Source organism: Mustela nivalis (assembly GCF_964662115.1).
Source record: "Mustela nivalis genome assembly, chromosome: 18".
Lineage (NCBI taxonomy): Eukaryota > Metazoa > Chordata > Mammalia > Carnivora > Mustelidae > Mustela > Mustela nivalis.
Window position 1 is genome coordinate 41579067 of NC_139037.1, and position 20552 is coordinate 41599618.

A 20552-nucleotide genomic window follows, 5' to 3' on the forward strand; every position below is an offset into this window, starting at 1 on the left:
TGCAGGCTCCCCATGCGGGGCTCGATCCCAGGACCCTGAGATCATGACCTGAGCCGAAGGCAGCGGCTTAACCCTCTGAGCCACCCAGGCGCCCCAGATTTGGAGGTTTTTTATTCCTTTTCTGCAACTTTGAGTTTGAATTTTTGTCACGACAGGAGATTTACCCGAGGATATGAGGAACCCAAGTACCCTTCATGGAGATGCCCTGATTCTGACTATTTTGCTTTGTCTGCTTGCACTCCATATATCTGTACCCTAGTTATTATTTTTTTCTGAGTGTCTGGCCTTGCAGGCATCTTCCCCTGACCATCTTTGAGCAGGTGGGCACTGCGAAAGACTGGCTCTTCTCCACTGGTACTTGCCCATCAAAGCTTTTTTGGGACAGAGTCACAAAACATGACTAAGCTTTTCCTTAGTTGTGTTTTTTCTGCAGTCAAGGGCAGACTAAGGCTGACGGTCCTGGGGTCTTGCCTGCATAAGCCACACCAGATCCATCCTGGGCTGGAAGGCCCAAAGGCAGAAGCAGGTTTGAGATGGGAGGTGGGTCTCTCTGTCCCATATTCTCTCCCATGAAGCTTCAAACCAAGGGGAGATGGTCTTGCCCCTTCAGCCGCTGCTGTCGAATGGGAACGTTCACACAGTGAGGCTATTTCTTCCTAATAAACCAGAAATGCAGGTTAGCTATTGGTAACATCCTGATGCTTCAACATTGGTGACTATTAATTTTTGCAACACTTTGTAAACCAAAGGAAACACGTACAGTAGTTGAGTTTTGGTCTTTCTGAACATCAGAAGCATAATGGCAAAATCAAAATTAATTAATTCTAAGTTGGTGACTATGTAACGCCCTATGGCTTTGATTTCGTGCTTCAGTTCGGCATTCCTGAAAACTGGGGTGTTCAGAAGCTATCTGTAGGTTTGGTTTTTCTCATCTTGCAAGAATTCCTAGGATACTGAGAATTCACAGCTAATCACAACTTCAGCAGATTCTTTAGGACTAAATGATGTCAAAAGCAAAATGAAGGGCAAATATTTCAAATGACTTTATTATTAATATAGTATAATATACAACATATATTTACATATAAAAGATTATATATACAGACATATATATATATATAGAGAGAGAGAGAGGGGAGACTTCAGATATGATTGAAGTCAGGTTGACCTAGAACACACCCCAAAATAGATCCTGACTCCCTGCAAACCTTCCCCAAGGGTCAGTGGGCATGCCTTCACCTGTCCACACGGGGGTCTGAAGTCCTTCCTCCCTGGGCCTGAAGCCCCAGCCCAGGCCAGCACACTTGTGGATGACACCTTCCAGTCCAGCCTCAGGGGGACGTTATAGTTGGCCTGGGTTGGGTTAAAGCCCCATAAATGAAAAGCCACCGTCATTAAAAGTTCAGGAAATGAAGTTGGCAGAAGTTGCTTCCCCAAGCTGAAACCAGCCCTTAGATGTATTCGTTGGACTTGCATACCTTTTAAAACCTGCATATATATTTTTTTAATCTAGCCAACTTTTAAAAAAAGTAATCTCTGCACCCAACGTGGGGCTCAAACCCATGACCCTGAGGTCAGTAGTCACCCGCCCCAATGGCTGAGGCAGCCAGGAGCCCTGAACCATCTTTTAATATTGGGAATTCCGTATGAAGATTCAGGTTTCTGACATCGATTGAAAATGTAGCAGCAGTTGGCTAGGATTGTGTAGAGATGACCTTTCAATTCTCTTAATTACACTTTTTTTCAAAGTAGGACATTTTCAGAATCTGTAATTCAAAAGGTACAAGAGGGAGTCTCCCTCCACCCCATCCCCCAGCCTCTCACTCCTCCTCCCCAGAAGCAGAATATCCAAAGATACCTCATTCATGAACAAGTGTATACACATTCTTTTCCGCCTCAAAGATGTACTTCTATACATCTTGCCCCCCCACCCTCCCCCCAAGTATGTAGCAAGATGTCTGGGAGCTGTTTCTGTCTCTGTCTGCATGAGCTAGCTAAAGTTGTTTTGGGGGCTGCCTTTTAAACAGGACAATTTTCCCATTTGCCCAGTTTCCAGCCCTCCCTGGGGTCTCATGCCTGTCCCGTTTCACTCATTCACAATTCTTGCCTGGCCCCTTTGGCATCTCAGTTTGCAGAATCTGGCACAGGTGAAGGACAGCCTAGCCATGGAGCACTGGCCCCCTCGCTCTCTGAAGCCTGCAGTTCTTGAACTTTCCAGCAGAGGGAGACACCACTCACCACCCCCCACACCCGCAAGAGCACCAAAGGGGTCTTCCCAGGGACATTGTAATAGGGAAATGTCTAGGCGAGGGATGCATGCTCTCTTCCCAGAGACAAAGACCCCCTTAGCTGGACTGGGATCCTCCTCTCCAGGCCTCCCTTAACTGTTTCGGTCTCCCCCCCGCCCCCAGAACCTCCCACTTTGACTGAGCCCCACCCCGGAGCATCTCCTCCACTCCTTGTAGGGACTGGCCCCTTCCTAATGGGAGGAGGGTGGTGGTGGTTGGGGGGTGGAGAGGCCTTGTCCTAGTCTAGGGCCTGGGATTGAAAAATTGCCTGAGGGAGTCACATAAAGAAAGCATGTAATTGGGCGGGACTTCCTTGCTTCCCCATCCCTTTCGGCTAGGAAGTGGGGGGTCCTTTCTCTCTGTCCCCAGCAGACAACCCCCAGCAGAGTCTTGACCTCGGAAACCCCCTTTCCCCATCCTGCACTCCACCCTCTCCCTGGCCTGGTTCCTGCAGCCCTCTGTCCCACCCCCGAGATGGTGTTGGGGGTCGCCTGGAGTCCAGCTGGTGGCCAGGGCACAGCCACCCCTTTCCTGGCCCTGCCCCTCCCCATGACCCCAATCCTCTGCCAGCCACTCAAAGGCGCCTTGTTCTCCATCCAGCCCCCAGACAAAAGTCCCTCTGTCTGAAAAGGCAGAATTGGGGGGAGGGGGCACCCCAACGAGGACCGTGTGGGGGCCCACGCAGACCCCAGCCAGAAGGAATGCCATGAGGAGGAGGGGCAGGAGGGGGGAGGGAGGTGAAGGGAGCCTTGCACAGTGCAGTGGCCTTATCCAGAGTGGGAGGCAGCCTCCACCCTAACGCCCACTGCATAGACCCGGGCATCTGGCTCCCAGCACCCTTGGGAAGAGCCTGAGCTCGGAAGGTCTGCTTGATGCTCAGAAACCAGTCTTCAGTCTCTCCTGAGAGCATTAAGGGCATGTGGGAGAGAGGTCATGGTCTAAAGCCCGACAGCCCCCTCCACCCCTTGTGCACCCCCACCCCCACCTCATGATCTTGGTCATATCAGCCTCTTCTGCTGACCCCCAAACTGTCAAAAGCAGCAAGTGGTCCGGAAGGGGACCTTGGATGTCCCACAATTGCCACCAAGCCCTCCTCCAAGTGTAACCTGCCATCTAAGTGAAGGAAATGAGACAATTACGCCAATGCATTGCTTTCCCCCACCATTCTGCGAGGCAGAAGCTTTGCTGCTAAAGACCTTGAATTTCTTCCTTCCAGGTCCTTTTCACGGGGGCAAGAGATTGAAGAAAGCCCCCTCCCCGGATGCGAGGAACAGACTTCTGCCCTGTCCTATGCTCCTTCTGCCTACCTGAGGCTCTTGTGACCTTGGGGAGCTCCCTGCTGGGAAGAAAGGGTGGTAGCTGTCTCTTTAAGAGCAGGAATGGGGTGAGAGAGCCCCCGAGCTTTAGGGAGTCTGACTTGTTCTCTACCTGCCCAGGTTTGCCTAGGGCGTGGCAGCTGTGGATAAAGGCAGGACTCAGGCTTAGCAGCTGCATTCTCCCCTTCTCTCCCGGAACTTTCCAAGCAGCCTGGGGAGCCACAAAGGTGAGAGGCTGGGGTCCCCTGCTTCCAACACCCTCTCGGCTCTGCCCCCAACCTCTCCTTGCCCCTCTCTAGAACTTCCTCTCTTCAAGGATCTTTTCTGGGGGGCAGGGGACAGGAGGTTAGGGAAAGCACCTTTGACTAATGTGATCATCCCCCCATCATTCTCCCCTCGGGAGGCTGGGTAAGCTAGCTGGGATGAGCCCACCAGTGGGATTGGGGTGATTGGGTAGATCGGGGGTGTCTGAGTTGACCAGAAACATCTGGATCGGGGGTATCTGGGTGAATAGGGTTGGAGCAGGCTGCTTGGGTGGGTGGGGGGTAGCTAAGTTGATCAAGGCTGGACTGAGGGTATCAGAGTGCACGGTGGGTGACTGCGTGGACTTGGGATGTCTAGGGATTGAGGATGTGTGGATCCTGGAGACCTCTTGGAAGAGGGGACAGCGGCTTCCTGGGGGAAACTGTAAGGTGGGGAGGTGGGTAGGAAATTTCAGGGACATGGGAAAGTCATTCTGCACAAGCTTGATGGGCCTGGCCACCATCACGGAGGAACAAAGGGGATAGCAGAGGGCGGACCATGGAAATGTCCATCACTCGGGTGTTGGGACTGGCAGGGCGGGGAAGGAGCCCAGAGGGGTGGGCACAGCCTCTCTCTGCCGGTTGTCTTCCTCTCCCAGGCTTCACGCCAACTACAGTCAGTCCGGAAGCAGCTCAGGAGCCCCTTCCAGCAACAGCCTGGGAGGGGAAGGTGAGGGCAGATGCCAGACACCAGCTCTCAGTGGCCTGCCCTGTAGGAGAGCCAGGTTGGGAATGTGGCCCCAGGGCTGGGGTGCAGCCAAGATTACTCCCACATCTCCCCTAGGCCAGGGATGCTGGGAGAGATGCCCTGGGGATGGGGAGTAGCAGAGCCCGGCAGCCAGGGGGACTAGGTGAACTCCATGGCAAGAGACTTCAGAGCTGGGACTCTGGGCCCCTGGTGACAGCTGCAGCATTCAGCTTCGTTAGCAGGGTTTATGGGGCTCCGACAGCACAGTGGGGTGACCACAGTGCCACCCCATCACGCTGCGGAGTTATATGAATAAGCGTGAAGCGCTGAGACCAGGGCCCAGCGTATGGTAAATGCTCACAGGGCACTAGCTCCTATTACTGGGGTATTATCTCGGGGCTTTAGACAATAGCTGGTCCTTCTCCAGACCTGTGCCTGGAACCACCAGGCTGTCCTGCCCACACACCTGCTCCAGCTCTCCTCCCCAAATCTGCAGGGTCCTGAATGCCTTAGCAATGTTCCCCAAAGCTATAGGCCCCCTGCCTGCAAGAAATGGATGCCTTTGAGTCCACCATATGGGATTCAGGGCTGAGAGGATGCCCTGGACCTGAGTGTACCCAGGGAGAGGGAGGAGCCTGTGAGGAATGTGCAAGAAACAGAAGGAAATGTGAGGTGGGGGTGACGCCGAGGGTGCGGAGACAGATGGGGTCACTGTCTTCAGTGGTGGAGAGGAGTCTAGGGACAGAGCAGGGAATGTCAGATGGCTTAGTGAGGGCCCATGCTGTGCCATCAGTGAAATGAGGGCTGGAACAGATCATCTCTGGGGTTACGGGGTGGGGGGAGGGGAATGGGCGAAGACACAGCAAGGTCATTGGAGGGGGCCCAGCACAGGGTGGGGCAGAGGACGTGCTGGACAGTGTCTGCTGGTGGCAGTGAGGCGGGTACTGGGAGAGGACTGGGGGACACACAGAGACCAAGGCTTAGCTCAGGCACCCGGAATGGGGAGAGGGTGGGCTGAGACCAGACCAGGAGGGGATCGGAGGGGTTCTTCTTGCTGGACAGGCCTGTCTGAAGAAAGAGGAAGTAATGGCTGCCAGGAGGAGCTTGGCAGGAGCAGGGGTAGGCGCGGGGGGCGGGGCCTGGGGCAAGGCCAGGGGTAGGAGCTGGGGCTGGGGCAGGGGTAGAGGCAGGATCAGGGGCAGGTATGGGGGACAGAGGCCAGGGTAGGGGTAGGGGTTGTGGCAGAGGTAGGGGCTGGGGCAGGGGTAAGGGCTGGGGCTGGGACAGGGGCAGGGATAGATGTAGGGGCTGGAGCTGGGGCTGGGGTGGGGATAGAGGCAGGGGCTGTGGCAGGGGCAGAGGCAGGACAGAAACAAGGAGTCATGGAGGCAGAAGATGGGGCTAGGGCTCCAGCCATGTGACTCTTCTCTGCTCTGGCCCTCGCCCCTACCCCAAGCCTCCAGCTCTCTCCTCCGCACACCCTGCTCTGAGCAGCCTGAGGAGCCAGCTCGAGATCTGTGGAGTCTGGCCAGGGCAGGCAGGCTCTGAGCTGTCTCTGAGAGACACACCCGGCAACCCGGGCCTCCTGCCACCTGGCTCCCTACATCCCATTTCCCAAAACACCCCGAGGCCCCGATAGTCCGGAGCCACAAACAGCCGCTGCAGAGCTGGGCTGCTCAAAATCCTGCTCCCTGCCAAGGTGACCCTATGCACCCATGTTTAGTTTTCAGAGCCCCAGTTTCCCCATCTGTAAGCTGGGGCGAACAGCAGGCAGCACCTCCCTCATTTGGTCACCAGGGCCATGTGCCTAGAGCCCCAGGTCTGTGTTGAGCCAGTGATTCCTGCAGCTCCTCTCCAGGTTCGCGTTGCCACCCACCCCCGCCCCCGCACCTCCCCACTCCTCAACCCCCTTTGATGGCTCCTCCTCACCTTCCAGACAGGCTGGTTGGTTAATAGCAGCCTCTCTGCCCCGGGGGGAGTTGTGTACCCTGGAGAGCAGAGTACAAGAGGACTGGAAACCAGAGGCACTGCTCTGGCACCTTGGTGGGGGGCCCCATAGAGCTTGACCCTACCCTCTCCCTCCCCCTCCAGGCCAGCTGGCTGACATGCGGGAGGTGACAACACTGAGCCTGCTCCTCCTCCTGGCAGGTGAGTGCCTGTGCCCCTCACTGCCTTTCCCAAACCCTGCCACAGAGTGTTGGCCAAGCCCCATGTCTGTGCATCTGTGGGTGTATCAACACTCCAAGCCCCATGTCTGTGCATCTGTGGGTGTGTCTGCCTCTCTTGTGCTTTCTGCCTCCCCTGTCGGGTGGCGATTCTCCGGTCAGCATCTCCTTGAGGGTTGCAGTGTTGCACTGATGGTTTCAAGGTGCACACAAAGACAGGCCCCACCTTACGGCAGTGGCTCACACAGCTAGTCACCCCCTTGAGGTCTCCCCGATGAGAAGACTCAGCCCCGGGCACTGGGTCTTCAGCACCTCCCTTGCCCTTTATTATGAGAGGGAGCTGGGAGCTTTGAGGTTGTAGCCGTTATGGAAATCCTTTGTGCCTCAGTTTCCCCAGTTCTACTAGTAAGTACTTAGTAGCCACTGTGAGGATTACACAAGTTGGTATTTGAGAAGTGGTTAAAACAGGGCCTGGGACAGAGTAAGCTCTAGGTGTTCATGCTTTAAATACAATTAGAACTTATTAATCACCCTTGAACACACAAAGATCAGAGTTTAGGCCCGGAGCTCAGGTAGCCCACGGCTTCTAGCCAGAATGTAATCCTAGTCCTTTGCTTTTATTGTATTTTTTTATCCCTTACATCGGGCCAGGCTGGCATTCCGTTCAGGGTAGGGAGAGAGGGCTGCATTTTTAAAGAAAGTGTATTAAGTTTATCATTAGTAATTTGCTCTACAAGGAAGCGGTGAGGAACACGCCAGAACAGGTAGGGTATGGACGAGGCTCTGAGAATGACTGGGAGCTGGGACTGTCTGTCATCTCGAAGAGAATGTTGCTCGGTTTCTGCTGGAGGGAGGATTAGCCAGATGTCTGGAAACATCAGGCTAAAGAGTGGTCCCAAGCCACCTAGGCTAAAACCTATTTTGGGAGGCAAAATGTGGGCAGACCTGGGGGGCTCACAGGTATGGGGCAGCGGGGGAAGCCCACACCTTCAGGTTTGGGGCCAGGACCCCTGGGCCCTCTGGAGGCGGGGACCTGTCCATCAGGGGCCCCTGAGGCTCTGTGGCCCTGCCTCCCAGCTTTGCTGAGGTCCGCAGGCCATCCCCTCTCCTTCCCGCTTCTCCCAGCAGGCCTGCCTGTCTTGGATGCCAATGACCCAGAAGGTGAGTCAGACTCCACCACCAGGCTCACCCCCAAATTCTAGCCCCCACCCTTGCCTCCTGGCTGTTGTCCTGGATTCATGTTCTTTTTCTCTTTCTTTGCAGATAAAAACAGTCCTTTCTACTATGGTAAGAGCTTGTGCCCCTCTCTTGACTCCCTCCCACTCACTCCCCCTGCTCACATTTTGTGTCTGTGGACCCACAGGGCTTGGGCGGGGGTCCGATGTGGGCGAAACAGGAGGCGAGGGTAGGAAGGGGTAAGGATGGGGAGAGAGAGAGTACTTAGTAGCCACTGTGAGGATTAGTAGCCACACAGTGGAAGAAAGGAACGAGCCACGCGGGTCTGGTCCCAGGGAAGGTTCTTTTGGGGCAGGAGAGCAGCACAGAGGAAGCCGGGAAGGTTCACCAGAAGCCGTTGTTATGGTTCAAATCAAATGCTAGGAGGAGGCTGGCTTTGCAAAAACTGCCCGGAGGAGGGAAGCTATTGGGCAGCTTTTCTGCGGTTGCTCACACACACAGTAGACACCCTCCAAACCCCCGGACCTTTATACTTTCCTATCTCCCTGCCAGCCTCCCCCCCGCCCCCCGCCTCATCTCCCCAGGGCTCTGCTCAGAGAGGCCTTCCCTGACCAGTCTCCCTAAAAGAGCTGCCCTCTGACTTTTTGTTCCCTGGCTCTGCTTATTTGCCTTCAGAATGCTTATCTCCACTTGACCTTCCATTAAATCTCTTATCGGTTGTTTTGTGTGTAAGGGGGAATGTGAGCCCAGGAGGGCTGCGGGTCTGTTTGTTCACTCCCCTCTGTATCCACAACTCCCTGCTGGTGGTCAGGTTCCCCATACCCACCTGTCAGGATAGATGGAGGTTTGGACAGGGAGGACACAGGCGGGCACTAATGGCCTCCTCTGGGTTTCTCCTAGACTGGCACAGACTTCGGGTCGGTGGGCTCATCTGTGCTGCGGTTCTGTGCACCATCGGCATCATCGTCCTCATGAGTGAGTGGGGACCCTGGAGGCCGAGCTGGCAGGGCAGGGCAGGGCTGTGGGTCCTCTCCCTCAACCATCCCTTCTCCCCTGACAGGTGGGAAATGCAAATGCAAGTTCAGCCAGAAGCCCAGGTAAGACGGGCTCCCCAGGTGCCTACTTCATACTGAACAGACACCTTTCCCTGGTCAAAGAACTGAATCTCGCAGAAAGAGGCCTCCAGGCCTTGCCCTGGAGAATTCCTGCCACTGAAATGTCCCAGGTTTATTCTTCAGAGCTGATCATCTTCAGAGGGCCCGAAAGCCTGAAAAGCTTTGGTCCCATTCCAGGAAAAATAGCCAGGAAGCTCTGTTAGAGCAAGCTGAGAATCCTCTAGCCTTAAGGGAGAGGACAAGGGGGATGGAAACACATCTCACGACTTTTCTTTCCCCAGCCACCATCCAGGCGAAGCCCCCCCTCTCATCACTCCAGGTAAGCCGGGAACAGAATGGGGATGCAGAGAACACAGGCCGTGAGGGCTGGGCACGTGCCAGGGTGTGTGCCTGTGTGTGCACGTGTCTTGGGGCGAAAACTCCATCTGCTCTCACAAGCTGACCCATCATCTCTCCCAGGCTCTGCCCAGAACTGTTGAGGATGGATCCGTTGAAAGGACACAGAGGTCCCTTCCCATCTCTTCCTCCAAGTCCTGGTTCTGCGTGGGAGCCCAGACTCCAGGATGGAATTCTCCCTCTTCTCAGAGCACCTTGCCAGGGCCTCACCTTACCTCTCACTGGAGGGGTCTTTTTGTTCAATTTTTATTCTAAAAATGGCTCTTGCCTCCTTATCCTTTATTCTAAAAATTGATTAGCCAAGTGTCCTCAAGACTCCCTATGTGTACGTCACGGTGGGCTTTTGAGGACTAGCAGAAGGTGGATTGGATACACCCTGGCAGCTGGGACAGAAGCTGGCAGCTAAATCTCTTTGCTGGAAAAGTTCAAGGCCTGCTGGATGGCATGAGGCCCGCTCCCTACCCCCAAGGCTAGGGGAACCACAACGGCAATTTAAAATTTTCTGGTAGCCAAACGGTGGATGCTTTGGGGAATGAACGAGGGCTCTAGCCAGATGGAATGCTGGGATATTCCAGTGGACACTGAGACCATCCTGGGAAAACAAGGATGTGGATCTTACTACCACAGTATGATTAGTCAGATACATTATGATTTTAATGGTAAGACCCCCATGACCCTCCCACTCACCCCCAAGACCCCACTCTATCATAGAAAACCCTTCCTAATACCCAAGCGTCCCTCTGAGACCTTTAAATAATTCCTCATGACACTCTTAATAATATATAGCGGTGTGAGAACTTCCAAGGAGCCTCAAACTCCCTTGAGACTCCCCAGTACCCAGTAAGATCTCCAAAATGCATCAAAGGGCCACTCTATAAAATGCCCAAAACCCTCTAAAACACCCAAAACTATCTCCTACGATGCACTGAGTCATGACCTGAAGAAGAAACCCAGAATAAACCAGAGACTTGTCCCCTACCAATGCCCTTATATCTCTCAAACATCCCATAAACCTCTCCCCCACAACCCACGAGCCCACACGCATCGGGCAAGCGTGAGTGCACCAGGGCAGACAAAATGCACCCCTGGGGCAATCCCACCCCAATACTGCTCCTGGGACACCATTCCTCCCCCTTGTTATTCTCTCCCAAAGATCCCACAACAATGAGCGGGGCAGCTGCACAGCGCGTTTATTGAGCTCATACACTTTCTCTCCTCTCCCCTGTCCCTCATTGGATATGTGCAGCCGGGCTCCCCACAACAGCTCCTGCTTTCCTACCTATTTCCCACTTTCCCGCCTATTTCCCGCGCATGCGCAAGAGGGCCAACATGCTGGTCTTCCGCCCGGGCAGCAGGCATGCGCACAAGCAGCAGAGGAAGTTAAGCAAGCCCGGCTGGGAAACCGGCCCAGCGACTGATGACGTCACGAAGGCGGGCACCAAAGCGATTGGCCAGATTGAGTTTAGAGGGAAAGGAAAGCTGTCTCTTCCTCAGTACTTTCTCAGGAAGCAGAAACGGTGGGAGTGGGTTGAGGGGGCGCACTTCCAGACCGCAAGGAGTTCTGCACATTATCCCCACCATGACTATTGTATCCTGGCTCCTTGCAGCGCCCCAGCCTGAGCTCCCAAGTCATCTCTAGTGGGGACATGAGCCTCCAGCTGAGATGTTGCTTAAAGACTGGAAGGACAGCTCTTGCCTTGAATTTGGCCTCTGGTCAGGACCTCACAGGTAGCATCAGCCCGAGTAGGGCCAGGAGGCCTGTGTCTTCAGGAGAAAATTCCATCTGCTCTCACAAACTGATCCATCATCTCTTCCAGGCTCCCCGTCAAGTGGGTATCCAGAGGCCTGGGACTCTCTGTGCCAGTCAGTGCCCCCTAAGGCCCTCCCGGCCATGACCAAGGTCCTGTGGGGTCTCAGGCACTGAGGTCTAACTCGTGATGCTGGTAGATCTGTGTGGGGCCTTTGAAGCAAGCCGCAAAGAGGAACCGTCTGCCGGCTATGGTGATGTGAGCAAAGGCACGAGGGGCCACCAAGGCTGGGGGCCCCAGCTCCTGTAGAGGTTCCAGGATCCCCTTGTCAGGCTCAAGGTGAAAGACCTGGCTGAAAGCGAAGTCGCTGCCCAGGATGGCCAGCTGGTCCCTGGCGATGAGCAGTGGCTGGAAGACGTGGGCACCACGTGAGGGAAGTTGCTGCAGGAGGCGGAACATGGAGCCATCCCAGCGCATGACCTGTGAAGTGTGGCGACCAGTTAGGGCCAGGGGTCCAGGAGGGCCAGGCCTGCCAGTAGCACCCTGGGTTTCAGAGCACCCGGAACAGCTTGGAGTCAGGCCCATAGGTCCCCAAACTCCCACAGCTTTCCTACCTTCATACCTGTCACCACCCGGTTGCCCAGGCCACAGACCTGAAGTCATTCTTGGCCACTCTCTCTCCCTCACACCCCACAAAGAATCAGTCCGTTTTACCTACGACGGTATCTATTTTTCCTATCTCCTCTGGCCGCACTCCGCCCAGCCACAGTCACCTCCCTCCATGACGGCAGGCTCTGCCCTAGGCTCCCCACTCTCATCCCTGCACCCACAGTCTGCTCCCCACACACATGTCCCATGAACACCTGAGTCAGACCATAGCCGTCTAGGCCCAGAGCGCCTGCTTGGCTGTTCCTCAACCCAGAATGAGAATGCTGGAGGGGGTGGGCCGTCAGCCTCGGGGGTCCAGAATGTGGTGGCTGTGCTCAAATGTAAGGCTCAGAGTGTGGGGGGGCAGTGTTAGTGTTGGGGGGATACGAAGTAGCTTATGGTCACTCAGCCTTGAGGAGTCACAGTGGTCTTAGAGTCGGTGTGGGGGGGTGTGGGGAGGGGGTGGCCAGAGTTCAAAGATCAGTACATCAGGTGGGGCCAGAGTTCAAAGGTGAGTCTGTGCGGTCAGGTCAGAGTTTAGAAGTTCCTGTGCAAGGTGGGAGTCAGCTCTGCAAAGCCAGCCCCGAGGCGGGAGGCCACTGCAGGTCAGATCTGGCTTGTGGCTGCCTGCCCCACCTGACCGGGCCCAGCCTCACCATGGAGTCCCCGATGTAGCGTGTCAGGCACAGGAACACATCGCCCCCGGCCTGGAAATGGCGTGTGGCATAGACGTCCTCGGCCTCGGGGATGTCCGTGCGCCTCTCGAAGCGGCCGCCGAGCCACTGGAAGAGCACGGGCCGCTGGGAGGCAGAGGCCAGCAGCAGATGGGGCCGGCCGTCCAGCTCCAGGGCCTCGGCGTCCGTGTCCCGGTGCCAGGCATGCAGGCTCTGGCGGGGGTAGAAGCCGGGCCCGTCCTGGCACAGCAGCGTGGTGCTGCCCGCCTTGGAGGCGTCGGCCACCACGAAGCAGGGCTGCCCGTCCAGCCACAGGAGCTCGGCGTCGTTGGGCCGCAGCAGGCGCCGCGGGGCCAGGGCCTGCGTGGGGGCGAGGCGCAGGCCGGGGCTGGGCCGGGCCCACAGCTGCGAGCCCCCCCACAGGCGGGCGGCCAGCACGAAGAGGCGCAGGCCCAGCACCAGTGGCTTGCAGGACACCACCGAGGGCGCTGTGGGAGGGCAGGGCGCAGGAGGGCAGGTTAGGCCCGCCTGGTTGGGCCCCTCCACCCCCTGCAGGCAGAAGGATGGAAAGGGGTGGGGAGGGCAGGCTCACCCGACAGCTCTTCCTCAGGCCGGAAGCGCTGTAGGCTGTAGTCCCAGGTGAGGATCAGGCAGCGGCCTGCAAAGGGCTGCGCCAGGACGATGTGGGGCTCCCCCTGGTAGGAGAAAGACTCCACGCCCAGTGCCGACTCCCCAACCGTCTGGAACCAGGACAGCTCTGGGGGTGGCAGGAGAGAGTCAGGTGGGCACCGGGACCTCGCGGGCCCTCATCGCTGAGCCTCGGTTTGCACATCTCTGAAATGAGTACCGTCGCAGTGTGCACCTCATAGGGACACAGAGTGGGATCTTTTCATCTATAGATGAATTAAGTCACAACAACAGGGGAATGCTTTGTTTTCTAAGTCGCAGGACACCATCAAATCATTGCTTAGAAACAACGTATTTCTCAATTCATTTAGGTACGTTCCATTCTACCCATTCTACAGATGAGGAAGCTAAGGCTGGCAGGCACAGTCCAGCCTTTCCATGTTCCATGAAAGAGGACTGGAGCACAGCCACAGCGCTGACCCCAGTGCTCCCCCAATACCTCCCTCCTGAAATTAGGTGTGGCCCTATCTAGGCCAAGTTCCCTGTGGAGAAAGAGCAAAGTGCTGGCCGTAATGCTCTTCTCCCTTGTTTGCTAATGGCTCTTCCTGGACTTGGTCTCTTGCCCCCTTTCCCTGTGACCTGGCCGATAGATGGGCCACAACTCAGTTTCAACCATGGAAACCAGGACAACACCCAGGGGCTCACCCACCCGCCAGGACTGCTCACCTCAGACCCTTCTGTCTTCTTTAATTCATGGGATTTTGGACCTCTTGGTTACAGCCACTTAGCTTTATGGTAACGGTACACCAAGGTTGCCCAGCGTGGAGGTGGGTTGTAGACTCCAGGTTATAATACTTCACTCTATATGTGGGGCCCTGTTTCCAGGCACCAGGGTTGAAGCAACAAACCGAGGCACCAAGGATGCCGGCCCAAAGGTGGATCTTTGAAAAATGGCCACCATATCATCACCCCCGGTTCAAAACCCTCCGAGGCTTCCCACGGCCCTCAGGGTAAGATCACTCTGCTCTCTGTGGCTTTCAAAGTAATACACGGTGAGAACCCTGCTGCTTTTGATCTCACCTGTGTCCTTCCCTTCACTCACTCCCCCAAGATGCTGCCTGCCTTTGATCTGCAAGCAGGACAGACTCTCTGCTGCCTCAGGACCCTTGCACATGCTGTCTCCTCTCTCCAGAGTGCTCTTTCCTCTGTATTTCACTGAGCTACATCTGGATGTAAAGCCACCTCTTCAGAGAAGCCTTCTATGATGCCCCACAGAAGGTAGGACCACCCCATTGCCTTAATCTCCCTCATTACTCCCTGTGTTTATCACAATGTATAGCACAAAGTTTGTTTCTGTAGTGTTTTACTTAATGTTTATGTCCTCATCCGCCAGGGCTCTGAGGGCAGGGCTCACGGCTGTCTGGGTTACCACAGTATGCCCACTGAGTGGCCCTCAGTGACTGTTTGTGGAACAACTGAATAAAGAGGGACTCTTAAGTTAACTTCTCCATTTCTATGAGTCCCACAAATGCAGAACACGACTTACACTTAGATGCTGGTAAAAATTGATTATTACATTAGTAGCCTTACCCACTCCTTCAGGAAGCCCTCTGTGGCCCTCCTGCTGTGCCTGGTCCTTGCTCTGGCTCGGGACACCCAAAGCCCAGCCCTGACCACTCCGGGCTCTCAACCTCCACATTCCCCTGTGCTGTGGGCTCTGGGAAGGCAAGAGCCAGGGCAGTCCTCATCACTGCTGTGCCTTCTGCACTGCTAAGGACCCATAACGTTACCAAAACATATTTATGGAAAAGCAATGTGATCATAGCAAGTCTTTTTAAATAGCTGTTTTTATATTAATAACAGCCACCAGCGTGCACACTTAGGAGGGCCTCGCATCCAAGGCTCTACCCCAAATGCAGGCGTGGACACGTCACCGAATTCTTGCGGCAATCCTATGGCTCCATTTTACAGATGAGGAAACTGAGGCTCAGAGAGCTAATGCTCATGCTCAGGGGCTCACAAGCCGGGGAACAGCTGAACAGGGAGCGAGGTGAGCCCTTCAGCCCTGGGAGCCATGCCCCTGCTCTCCCACCTTCTTCTGGAACCCCGGCTGCCCCTCCCACCCTGCGGGGAAAGCCCCCACCTATGGCTCTGCACTTGAACGTCTTGGGGTCGAGGTGGCGCAGCTGCATGTGGGCCAGAGCAGGGGGGCCGGCGCAGGCCCCCGTCCCCACGCTGGCATTCACGGTGGGCGTCCACTGTAGCAGCCAGAGGACACGGCAGTCACACTGGAACGGGTTCCCGCGGAGGTCCCTGGGGCAAGAGGCCGGGAAGGGGCTGCGACCTGGCTTCCACGCCACCTGGCAGCCATGTGCCCCATCCCTTCCCCAGGCAAGTGTTCTAAATGGGACACGCCCCGGAGGTGGCGTGAAAAATAACGGAAGAACCACAGCAGCCATACTTCTTGGTGTTGGCCAAAAGTGGGCCCAGAGCTCCCCTTCCCTCTCAAACAACCCCCAACTCTCCGGGCCCAGCCAGCCCCCTTGAGCCTCACACGTGAGTTAGGGTCTCCAGGCCTCGGAAGAGAAATCTGGGGAGGGTCTCGAGGTTATTATTGGCCAGGCTCCTGGTGGAAGGAGAGGAGGAGGAGAAGCTGTCACCCAGATCAGTGACCCGGATCCCCAGTGTCCCTGGGTGATGGGGTTTGGGGGTGGTGAGGCGGAAGGGAGGGGGTGAGGCCTTGGGGGGGCACGCACAGGTGTGTGAGCGAGCGGAGTCCTCTGAGAGCGTTCTTAGAGATGGAGCCAATCTCATTGTCCTCAATGAAGCTGTGGAGGGAAGGCGGGTTGAGGGGGAGACCCTCGGTTCCCTGCTGTGGCCCTAGGGCACTTGGGGAGACTCACCCCGTTGAAGCCATAGGCCACTGGAATGTGCTGAAGCCTGAAGCCTCCCCAGAATCCTGTCCTCCCCAAGGCTCCAGATGGTCATCCCAGGAGTCATGAACCCAACCCCATGCTCGCTGCCAAGCTAACATTGAACCCTGCCTGCACAGGCTCATGGCCTCCCACACTACCTCCAGTGTCACCACTGCCACCGCCACCAACATCCATCACCACAGACACCCGGGCATCCATCACCATCCCCAACCCCAGTGCCAACAACATGGCCGCAACTCTTGTTAATGCCACACGGTGCCACCACCACCGCTGCCGACCCCACCACTCACTCCCGTCATCCACACCCACGCCATCGTCACCAAGCCTCACCCAGCAATACTGAGAAGCATCGTCAACAACACAGCCTTCATGACACCAACAGGACCGCCACCATAGTCACCAACCCTGACACTAGCACCCCCATCACCCCCATCACCCCCATCACCTCCTCAGAGTTGTCTCCCGTTCATATGAAATATTTTCTTGTCTCTGGCCTCCCTGTCCTCTCCCTGGGCTCTGCTACGTCAGGGAGGGCCTGAAAGAGTCCTGGGTTACCCAGGCCCTTTGTGGATCTTGAGGCACAGAGAGGGGAGGTGAGCAGGCTGAGGTCACACAGCTGAGCAGGAGCCCTGACCCCATCCCCCTCCAAGAAGGACCTTTGTTCAGACACCCCCCACCCAACATGCCAATAAGCCTCTACCTCCCTCTGCTCCCAGAGCCACAGATGGGTCCCTGCTCCTCTCCCAAGCCCCCATCCCCACTGCCACTCCCTGACCTCACTCACAGGTACTGCAGGTGGGACAGACCCGCAAATGCATCGTCCTCAATCACGGAGAAGGAGTTGGATGTGAAGAGGCTGGCAAGGGAGCAAGAAAGACTTTTCCAGAGTTGCTGCTGCCCCCTCTCTGACACGTTAACATTGACCCCCACCCTCCACATACACACACACAGTATTCACATACACACACACGCACGCACACACACACACACACACAGGTACATGTGATTCCTTCGCAGACATGCGCATACACACATGTGCACACGCCCCCCACGCACCTGTGTGAACACCCACCCACTCCCTCTAGCTAGTTGTCGGTTTAGCTGGGCCCCACTCACAGCAGGTGCAGCGTGGGCACCCTCAGGAAGCTGCCGGCCTTCAGTTGGGTGACTCCAGTCCTAACGAATGAGCTGGGGATGTGGGCAATGGCGGGTGAGGAGACAATCACCCCCAGTGCTCTGGTCCCGCCCCAGAGCCATCTCTTGTTTGGGGGACACTGGTGTGCTGCCCCAACCCCGGATGTCTCTCCTTTCCATCCTAGGGAAACAGGCATTTGCCCTCCTCACTTGGCAAGGATCCTGGCAACATTCAGCTTCCCCCCACCACCCACAGCCGTCCTTCCTCCTCCCCTCTTGGGTCCCAAATGCTGCCTTGGGCTTTGCAGCCTCCTTTCGGCTCCTGTCCAAATGCCAGCACCCCCCTTTGAGGCATCCCAACATCCTTTGCTGCCCACCTCCCAAGATCCTGAAGGGTCCCTGCTTCTTCAGGGACCCCCGCACCCTGCCTCCAGCCCCTGGGGTCCCAGGACTCCCATCCTTGCCCTCAGGCCCCCGGAGGGCCTGACACTCACAGTGACAGCAGGGTTGGGGAGAAGTTCTCGGGCAGGTCCGGAGAGCCCTCACACAGGGCACTATCCTTGGAGCAGGAGCAGCTCAGAGGACACTTTCCCTTTGGTGGTCTCCAGGCCACCCCCACACCAGCTCCAGCCAGCAGCAGCAGCAGCACGCCCGCCCCTCCCATGCCCCCTCACCCCCGCTGAGGCTCCGGCTTCTCTCTGCCTACCCGGCTCAGCGGGCTGGGGCCACTACCTCTGGCGTGCCAGGCGACCCTCCATTCCGCCAGCTGGCACACTCTGTCCGCCTTGTCTCTCCTTTCTCAGTCTCTCTCTCAGCCTGTCTTTCTTCCTGTATTGCTTTGGTGTCTAATTTTCTGTCTATTTCTCTTTCCTTTTCTGTCTCTCTCTCTTTTTGTATTTCTGACTCAGTGAGTTAGTCTCTTTCCCACTCTCTGTCCATCTTTATTTCTTTCTGTCTCTTGGTCTCTGTTTCTCTCTGTCTCTGTTTCAGGCTCTCAGTTTCTGTCTGTTGGCCTCTGTGTGTGTGTGTATCCCTCTGTCTGGTGTCTTTATTTCTCACCACCCTTTCCAGTTCCCTGTTCTTCTCCTCCTCCCACGCCCCTTCTCCTTGGAGGTTTGGGAAAGGGACTTAATGGGCACTGGGTGCGCCCGCAATGCAGCCTAAGAAGGAGGGGGTCAGAGGCCATAGGAAGAGCAGCCCTAAGGAAGAGACTGGATGGCCCCATGGGAGGGGAGGGGCCACAAAGGGCTGGAGCTGCCCTGACCACTCTCAGCCAGCCCCCTCCCCAGATTCCCTACTCCATCCCACTCGGAGTGAGAGGAGGATGTCACCAGGGTGGGGACCGGATGGCTGGCAGGCGGAGGGGGTGGGAGGAGAGACCCCTGGGGGGTTGGAGACATCCTGGCCACGCCCAGACAGCCCCCTTCCCTGGATCCCAGGAGGGTGTAATGTGCCCCTTCACCAAGGCTCAGAGGGGGGTCCAGTTGCTCCCTCTGGTGGCCACACTCGGCAGGGCAGCTATCTGACCTCAAACTCAAAGCCTCCCTCCCAGGCCTGAAATTAACCCCTTGAGTACCCACCAAATACTGGGATAAGGAGCCAACTCCTGGGAAAAATGAAAGTGAGGATGCCACCCCCTTCCTCAGCATTGGCTCTGCACTAGACCCTGTCCTAAAACTTTGTCTGTCAGCTCATGCCGACCTCATCACAACCCTCTGACATTGATCCTATCATTTGGCTATTTTACAGATGGAAACACTGAGGAGAGAGGTCAAGTCAGTTTGAGATTTAGGTTACCAGGCTGGGGCAGAGCCAGCGCTTAAGCCCAGGCAGCTGGCTCCAGGGCCTCTCTGTGTGATTTTGTCTTTTTTTTTTTTTTTAATAGATTTTATTTATTTATTTGACAGAGAGAAATCACAAGTAGATGGAGAGGCAGGCAGAGAGAGAGAGAGGGAAGCAGGCTCCCTGCTGAGCAGAGAACCCGATGCGGGACTCGATCCCAGGACCCTGAGATCATGACCCGGGCCGAAGGCAGTGGCTTAACCCACTGAGCCACCCAGGCGCCCTGATTTTGTCTTCTTTCTTGGGAGATCCGAACTCATGGATATTGGTCATTTTCTTTTCTTTCTTTTTTTTTTTTTTTTTAAGATTTTATTTATTTATTTGACAGAGAGAGATCGCAGATAGGCAGAGAGAGGAGGAAGCAGGCTACCCGCGGAGCAGAGAGCCAGATGCGGGGCTCGATCCCAGGACCCTGGGATCATGACCTGAGCCGAAGGCAGAGGCTTTAACCCACTGAGCCACCCAGGTGACCCAGATATTGGTCATTTTCATTTGGACTAAGCTTTTAGCAATTTGGGTAGAGTCTGCCCATTAAATAAGAAAGAATAAAGAAATGACATTTGTTATCCAACCTGAAATAGCAGTAATAATAATCATCGAGCACTTCCTACATGCCTGACTTTACATGAATTTATTCAGTTTTCAAGCAGTCCCATGAGTTGGGTCATACTACTGATGTGTCCTTTGCGCATGGGAAAACCGAGGCTGGAGGAGTTTAAATGATTCCCTTCATGGCCCTGGACAGATCTAAATCGAACCCCTCTCCTCCCACCCCTGAGGAACACACCCAGCCTCTCTGGCCAGGGCTGCACACTCAGGAGACTTAACAGCCCTAGCCGTTTCACATAATCACCCCAATTTCCCTCTGAGGGGACTATGAGTTTATCTCCATTTTACAGAAGGAGAAACTGAGCCTCATAGTGGTTACGTCAGGTGCCGGACATCACCCAGTTAGAAAGCGGCAGAGCTGCTCTACTGTGGTGCAGTGGGCCTTGGGAGGGGGAGAAGCCAAGGACGGGCTGGAGCTGGCCAGGTGCCCCCAGCCCTGCTTGCCTTCCCTGCCGCTCTGTCAGCCCTCCCCAGGGCTGCATAAACATCAGGGTTATCATTAACCAGAGACTGCCACCGCTGGTGGCCTTGGGGTGCAGGGCCATGAGGGGCTGGGGCTCAGACGCACAGGGATGAGAGGGCATTTCAAAGCCCTGTGGGTCCTCTGAGGGGGGTCCTCTGTGTATGTGGGTGCGTGTACGCGCGCGTGTGTGTGTGTGTGTGTGTGTCAGGGCTTTCTACCCTTGTGCCTTGGTCTGAACACGCCCACCTGCTCTCAACTGTGTCCTCCACAGTCTGAGCCCATGATCTGACCCTTTCAGGGTGGGGCCGGTTTCTGTCCTCATCCACCAGGAGCCTCAGGAGAATTAGCTCCATCTTGTTAAAACCTCAGTTTGCTCATCCCGAAAATGGAATTAATAATAAGACTGTGTGGGGTTCAGAGACCTC

The 20552-nt window shown here is 55.9% G+C and overlaps 2 protein-coding genes and 1 long non-coding RNA gene across 12 annotated transcripts; 2 read left to right on the forward strand and 1 right to left on the reverse strand.

Moving 5' to 3' along the window:
* The first annotated feature begins 3724 nt into the window (after window positions 1–3724).
* FXYD3 (FXYD domain containing ion transport regulator 3) lies at window positions 3725–9754 on the forward strand. Of its 10 annotated transcripts, none has more exons than XM_082708676.1 (8): window positions 3725–3831; window positions 6686–6742; window positions 7885–7920; window positions 8023–8046; window positions 8836–8914; window positions 8996–9032; window positions 9332–9369; window positions 9510–9754. In XM_082708676.1, the coding sequence occupies exons 2-8, from the start codon at window positions 6700–6702 to the stop codon at window positions 9739–9741; spliced, it is 489 nt and encodes a 162-aa protein (XP_082564802.1). In that variant the 5' UTR covers window positions 3725–3831; window positions 6686–6699; the 3' UTR covers window positions 9742–9754. The 10 variants fall into 10 exon arrangements, with proteins under 10 accessions (XP_082564802.1, XP_082564809.1, XP_082564804.1 ...); XM_082708683.1 differs by having other exon boundaries at window positions 8836–8910; XM_082708678.1 differs by having other exon boundaries at window positions 7888–7920.
* Window positions 9755–10619: 865 nt separating this feature from the next.
* On the reverse strand, window positions 10620–18577 carry LGI4 (leucine rich repeat LGI family member 4). The gene is made up of 9 exons (XM_082708675.1): window positions 17708–18577; window positions 17196–17267; window positions 16864–16935; window positions 15900–15971; window positions 15698–15769; window positions 15287–15456; window positions 13109–13273; window positions 12499–13004; window positions 10620–11674 (listed from the first exon to the last, which is right to left on the reverse strand). Exons 1-9 carry the CDS (start codon window positions 17875–17877, stop codon window positions 11360–11362), a joined length of 1614 nt encoding a protein of 537 aa, XP_082564801.1. The 5' UTR covers window positions 17878–18577; the 3' UTR covers window positions 10620–11359.
* LOC309852331 lies at window positions 13280–15279 on the forward strand. Its single transcript, XR_014305178.1, has 3 exons — window positions 13280–13938; window positions 14029–14421; window positions 15007–15279. It is a non-coding gene; the product is annotated as an uncharacterized lncRNA (long non-coding RNA).
* Window positions 18578–20552: the final 1975 nt, after the last annotated feature.